The sequence below is a fragment of the Monoraphidium neglectum genome (assembly GCF_000611645.1).
Source record: "Monoraphidium neglectum strain SAG 48.87 unplaced genomic scaffold scaffold00629, whole genome shotgun sequence".
Lineage (NCBI taxonomy): Eukaryota > Viridiplantae > Chlorophyta > Chlorophyceae > Sphaeropleales > Selenastraceae > Monoraphidium > Monoraphidium neglectum.
Genome location: NW_014012999.1, coordinates 12,913 through 19,524, shown reverse-complemented (window position 1 = coordinate 19,524; position 6,612 = coordinate 12,913). Strand labels below are relative to the sequence as shown.

The 6,612-nt window shown below is 59.0% G+C and overlaps 1 protein-coding gene across 1 annotated transcript; it reads right to left on the bottom strand.

Annotated features, from left to right (window-relative positions):
- Window positions 1-471: 471 nt before the first annotated feature.
- MNEG_4515 (hypothetical protein) lies at window positions 472-6,333 on the bottom strand (the record flags this gene model as incomplete). The annotated part of the gene is made up of 16 exons (XM_014047011.1): window positions 472-933; window positions 1,145-1,222; window positions 1,431-1,583; window positions 1,856-1,896; window positions 2,057-2,344; window positions 2,558-2,631; window positions 2,894-3,021; window positions 3,289-3,408; window positions 3,658-3,740; window positions 4,189-4,275; window positions 4,435-4,489; window positions 4,709-4,788; window positions 4,996-5,069; window positions 5,371-5,492; window positions 5,871-5,987; window positions 6,211-6,333. The coding sequence occupies 16 exons, from the start codon at window positions 6,331-6,333 to the stop codon at window positions 472-474; spliced, it is 2,085 nt and encodes a 694-aa protein (XP_013902465.1).
- Window positions 6,334-6,612: the final 279 nt, after the last annotated feature.

Here is a 6,612-nt window from a genome sequence, read left to right as displayed (position 1 = left end):
CTTCACAACGCCGCGCGAGCGGCATGCAGGTGATCACCATTGGCCGCCCGCGTGAACAGAAGGGGGGAGGGGTGACAGAAGGGGGTACCAGGGGTTTGCTTTCAGCGCTGTTGATCCGGCCGCCTAGAGCGTTGGGAAGGGTTGGTTTATTCAAGGACAGATGAACAGCGGTTTGCTGTGGTTAAGCAGGGCTCTGCGCATGCGCAAAAGCCGGGCATGCGCAGCGAGAAAAGGGTCTGCGACTGTGCCATGCTGCGCCGCTCTGCGCCCCACTGGCATGCGGTGGAGACCTATGGCGTCGATTCAGCCCTAGAGTAGTGCTAGGGGTTTCACCGTCTTCGTGTCTTGTGACCGCATTTGCCGTATGCAGCCAACACAGAACCTTGCAACGGAACCTCTGGCGGCCCAGTTGCAGCTGTGCAATTGTCGCAGCAGCCCGTGCCCTGCACACCCAGCAGCAGCACGGCCAGATCAAACTCCGAGGTCCTCGGTCTCTGGCAGCAGCATCTCCACTTCCGCCACGTCAGCATCCGTTGCGTCCAGTGCGTCCACAGCGGCGAATGCAGTGGTGCCGTTTTTGCACAAAGTTGCATCTCTGACAGTGCCTGATGACCCGAATGGCTGGCACGTCGGAGGCGTTACGCCCTTCTTCACGCGCTTGGCCTTGAAGATGCAGACGGGCGCAAAGCCCTCGCACGTTGCGCCAGTCTCCCTCACAAGCCCGGTGAAGCGCAGCAGGTATTGGCGACCGCTCACACGTCCAGCGGCGGTGTTTGGGGACGGTGAGACGCCCGGCATAAGCAGCGCGGCCTGGCCGGCGGTTGCGATGATGCCATCTGGAATGCAAGCGCAGTTGTCGGATGGGGTCTTGCGGCATGTCTTGCATGCGTTCTCCGCCTGGTTGACCATGATACCCGTGATTGTGGGATACACCTGTAGGGGATCAAGAAGATGTTTTCAGTAAGCAAGTATTGGGGCTTGGCAGGTGTGGTGCACGCGGCGGCGTTCAACAGGGGGGGCTTGCAGTATTAAAGCTTGCCAAGGGGCTCGACTCGCTCACAGTCTCCACAACAGCCAGGGGCAAAAAGCAAGCAGGCGTGTTTGTGGGCATTATGCGCGCAGGGCTCGTCCGGCGTAGCCTCACCATCCGGCCAGTGGCGTCTGCAAAAGGCGGGATGGTCACTGAGGCCTGGATCTTCTGCTTCTTGCCGCGTCGGAGGGCCTGAGGGATGAAGAGCAACGGGTGCCCGCGTGCAGGTGTCAGCGGGCTGCAATCAGTGCAGGCGGATGCTGGCGGACGCTCCCATGCCTTTTGAGAGTGTCAGGCAGCGGCATGCCCGCAGACTTGACGCTTGCAACCAAGTGGCAAGGCGCTCGGCTATGCGTTCCACCGCACCAGCGCTGCATCAGGGTCACCGTGGTGCACGCACCTTTTTGGAGGCGCAGTTGGCGCCGTTGCTCTGCGCCTTAAGCATGGCGACAGAAGCGGGGCGCATCCGAATGACGTCACCATTATTGATGCCCTTGATCGCAATCGGGGTCCCGCCGCACGAGGTGATGTTTGAAGCCGAGAGGGGGTACACCTGCAGCCACACGGAGTCAGCGGCGGATCGAGCTACAACACCAGGGGTGATCACAGCGTCACACAGCGGCTGGCAGCAGTCAGGGAAATAGGACAACAATGCGTGTGTGCGTTGCCCAGAAACAGTGCCGTGACTGTGCCGGAAACAGCAAGGTGAAGCTGCATTGCAGTCCTGACCAGCCGACCAGGAAGATCTCTGCGTTGCGCGACCTTTGCACACCACGTCGAGTCCCTTTGTCCCAGTCCCTGGCTGATGCGCGGGGCGCAGCTCACCGTGAGGGTGGTCTTGGCGCTTGCAGTGACACTCTTGGAGTCTGTGATGCAGGTTGGTGCAATCGCCATTGACTCAGCGGCCATTTGAAGGTTGGCAACAGCAGGGACATGATCATTATACACATCTTCCCGCATCGCAAGAACCCTGGCTTGCAAGGGCTCAAGACGGCCCTCCTGTGGTACAGCTTAGTCCCCGCTCACCTGCAGCCCGCAGCCGCACAGAGCAAACCAGCGCCGCCGTCAACCCGTTGGTGTTGATGAGGTTGGTGCTGTTGGCATCCAAGTTGGCGCCAGTGCTGACATTAAACACAAGACCCTGCAAAACCTTGGACTGAGGCAGCAGCGCGCCCTGCGCGGGGCAGTCAATGGTCCACGCATACGTGCAGGGCGCATCGGTGCACTTTGCGGTTCCGGCCATCCCCACAGTCTCGCCGGCAACCGCGGCGTAGGGCGCGTTGATGAGGGTGACGGTCGGGCCCGAGGGGTACACTGTCGAGTGGCGGCGCGGGTGCGTTGATGACGTGTGGGGCGGGCTCACATTTCGTGGCAGGTTGCCCGTGCAGGAGCGGGTGGTATGTGCCGGGGCGTTTCAAGCACTCCAATGCTGTAAACCAGCTGCTCTAAAGCGGGCGACTGTAGATAACAGCACACCACTCAAGCGCGGCAAACCCAATCGGCTGGTCCTCCCCTCAACATGCTCACACGTGAGGGCAGTTGAAGTCTTTGTGGTCTGGGGCGGCTTGGACGAGTCTGTGACGGTCAGCGTCACATTGCATCTGCGTGTGCCAGAAGGTGAAGGGGTTTGAGCTTCAGGGGAACCAAGGCAGATCATTTCCCCTGACGTATGGGCTTGCTTATATGTGAGGGTTACCAGGCGGCAATGATAGCTAAGGAGGACTTTTGAATAGTTCACCAAAGACAGGTTGTGGAAAGGTCTCGATCAGTAGGCCACCGGCGACCCTGCCGCGTATGCACGGTCGGCCAGTACGGCCGTGCACACACAGCCCTGAGGCACACAGCGGGCTCTGTGTTACTCACTCAGTGATCTCCTCCACGCGCGTAGGCTTGAAAGGGTTGATGGTGGCGGAAGGGCTGTCGCCAATCAGCACAGGGACTTTCTTGCCGTCCAGCTTGGCGCTGCGACCGTCCGCGCAGTCGACAGCCCACTGTGTCGACAGCCCCACAGCAGGGCGATGCAAGAGGGGGAAGGAGCATGTTGATGGGGCAGCTAAACATGACATCCTCAGACAAGCGCAAGTCGGTTTCACGCTTTGCTTGAGCAAACAGCTCATAAACATGCAGCAGGCAAAGCGCGCCGCAAACTTATCATGTGTGTGATGGCAGCTTCATTCGTGCACGCGCAACAGCAGCATGGTTGCGTTGCAATTGGAGGGACGCATGGTTGCTCTGAAAATGGAAGGGATGCTGCGCACCTGGTATGTGCATGGCGGGCTGGCGCATGACGCGTTGCCGGCGTCAAAGGTGGTCTGAGCGGGATAATCCGGGCCGATCTGGAACGGCGCACCGGCGATGCTTGAGGGACCAGGAGGGGCCTGAGCCATAGAGCAGGATGGGGGGTCGCAGCATCGCCGCTGTTTAGCAAAGCAGACTCCTCCAGCAAGGCAACTGTGCACCCTGGGTGCATGGCTTACAACACACCCCACAGCATTCACATTACTGATGGGCTGACGTTGCTGATTCTGAGATCAATCTACCTCTGCAAGCACACCGCCCATAACCTGTCACCCCTTGGTCTTGGAGAGCTGACTGGCTTTCCTGCAGCCTTGTGTTCATGCCCTCACCAAGTACGTGACATTACTGCTGGCCGACATGGTCTGGTTTCCGGGGGCAGTGACTGTGACGGCTAGCTCGCACTCCTTGTTGCCTGAGTTTGTGAGATTGAGGAAGTCAGGAGTTGACGGCAGGATCACAAGGTCGGCAAGCGGTCCAAACACCACGTTGTGGCATATTGCTCCACTAGAATTGTGAAGAACTAGGCCATACATCCACCCGTTGACGCGTCCCTGGGATGCATGCAACGCAGGCAAGCACTTATAACTGCGACGACCTCGGGAGAGGAGGAGCCAAAGAAAGGGGCACAGCCGTTTCTTATCCCCGGCGGCACTCACCATAAGGTGCAAAAGGGTCCACAGCTGCAATAGCAGAATTCAGGCAGAGTGCGGGTGCGATGAATTGGGGTTGGATTTCAAGTTGCAAGTGTGGTGCGTGGCGCACACTCGCGTACGGCAGCGCAAGGGGGCAGCGGTAAGCAGCGCTGTTGATACCTGACCTATACTGCATCCGCGCGCCCTCCCGATGCAGCGCGAGCTCACCCTTGCCGCTGCCGACGACAAAGCTGAAATTAGCGGAGGTGCTGGTGGCGGTCGGCACTGCCGTGCCTGGCGGGCACTTGAGCGTCCCTGTGTGGCGAGCAGGGGCGAGGTGGACAGGCAAAGGGAACGTGAGGGCACATCGGTTTTACAGTGCCTTGCATGCAACTGCGTGCATAAGTTCCTGCATAAAGCTGATTTGATCTGGGCATGGGACCTCGCTGAACAAGTCCAGGTGTCACCGCTCACATGTGTAATTGGACCCCTGAGGGATGCCAGAGGTATTGACCGCCAGGTTGACCGGCTGGAGGGGCAGAGAGGTGCAGTGAGGGGTGTGTGGGGAAGTGCATGGGAAGTGCATGGATGCAAGAGGCTCAGGACCACATTTGGGCAGGACACCCATTCATGATAGTTGGTTCCAGTAGCGCAAAATCAACACTGCACATTGCAGGCAGACAGCCAGCCAGGTTAACCGGCACTTTGCCAACAGCTTAGAGTACCCATTCAGCCCCGCGCGGCTCACCACTGGGTACGGTCCGCCAACGGCGGAGCCAGTTGGGGGCAGCCCACTGAACGCGTTTGGCAAGGACAGCGGGGACGGCACTGCAAGGATGAGGCAGGGGAGAGACGGTTTGACAGAGAGGTGTGAGGGGGCATGGCTCGCCGATGCCAGAGAGACATGGATGCACAGGCCTTTCAAATAAGGCGGCCCTGCACCATAGCAGGAACAGACAGAGCCGCGTGACAGCTTCACTCATGGCCTCCAGGTATCTGGTGGGTGCGGCGATCAGGCCTTGTTGCTGGACGCACCCAGAAGCTTTGTGGCGGTGGTCAAGACTTGCGGCGGCACTGACGAGTCAGTGACTTTCAGTGTCACGGTGAGGCTGCAGGCGGTCAGAGGGAAAGGGCGGAGCGGATGAGCTCGTGGTGGTGGTGGTAGCAAATCGCGGCGCCAGGCAACACATGTGAGTACATCTGTACTGAACTGCATGTCTGAAATGTTGGCTGCTAACAAAATCAACTTCTATGGCTGCGCAAACAAGGAGTGGGGAGCTGTTAGCACGGAAACCATGCGGGAAGTCTACTTGAGATGCTAAACGCTGGATTGCCTCCAGAGTGAGCTGGATGTGCACCCTGTTGCTGCCCTCGCACACTTTCCCCTTGTCTGGCCATGATGATCCTCACTTGGCATCGGAAGATGTGAAGGGGGATTTGTAGGGGTCCACTGCCTCGCTACTGCCGATGCCCAGGGGAACCTTGGCGCCAGTCCGGGTGACGTTGCTGCCATCCGGTAGGGTGGTTATCCACTGGCAGGGCAAACATGAAACGGGAGTTGCCGCGCATGGTGCACGATGCAGGGTATGTGTATGTGAGACTTGCTGACGTGGTGCATCCGGCTGAGATGCTGCGACAGAAGGGTGTCAGGAGTGATTCTGGGCGACTGGATTGACATCAGCAAGCGGACTCAGTGATATGAACAGCAGCACCATGTGGCGGCATAATCACTCAGCTTCGTGCGGTGCATTGCAGTACCCCCAAGGCTGCCTAACTGTTAATCCTTGCTTCACTCAGCTGTGAGGCAGGCTGGTGAAGGAGTCCGGCAGCTGCCCACTCTTGAGGTGAGTGTTTGATCATGCCCTGGGGGTGGTTTGGGTGACACACGCAAGCATACCGCAACCACCCACCTCGTAGGTGCAGGGCGGCACGTTGCACTTAGTGTCAGTAGCTTCCAGGTTGACAACACTTGGATAGGGCATCTTGGCAGTGAAGGGCGCACCCGCCAGAGTCGCAGTGGGAGTTGGCTGTGCAGGTGCAGAGGATCAGAGGATTGTTAGCAGCGTGGCCTGGTTGTGTATGATGGACTGTGCTATGACACTCATCAAGGCGCAAATGGGAGGAGGTCCAGAAGGCGTCATCACACCTGTGTCAATGCGTTCCTTGCAAGCAACCGATGCTTGGACGGCATAATGTACTACATGCGAATGCCTTGTCTCATGTGTCAGGCAAGGCGTGCAGCCCACTCACCAGGACTGTGATGTTGCTGCTGGCGGTGGTGCACCCCTTCAGAGGCACGCAGATCGTCACAGCCACGGAGCAGGGCAGGGCGCCATACGTGGGGGAGAAGGGGTCCACCTCTGCGTGGGGCATTGTTCAGGGTTGAGAGTCAGGGTTGACAGTGTGCGGCTTGGGCCACACCTGGTCTGCCTGGATATAAGCACCCCAAAGCTGGGGCAAAAGTGCAAGTCTCCAGGGCTTGGGATGGCATGTGCACAATATCAGTAAGAACGCACTTCTGGCATGCTCCCTGCACTCAGTAAGTGTCGCGGATGGTACCCAGCAGCGCGCAACAGCACCAAGGAGGCAGCGGTCAGCAGCGCTGTTGACACCTGTCCTACTGCGCATGCAGGCCCTACCAACGCAGCGCAA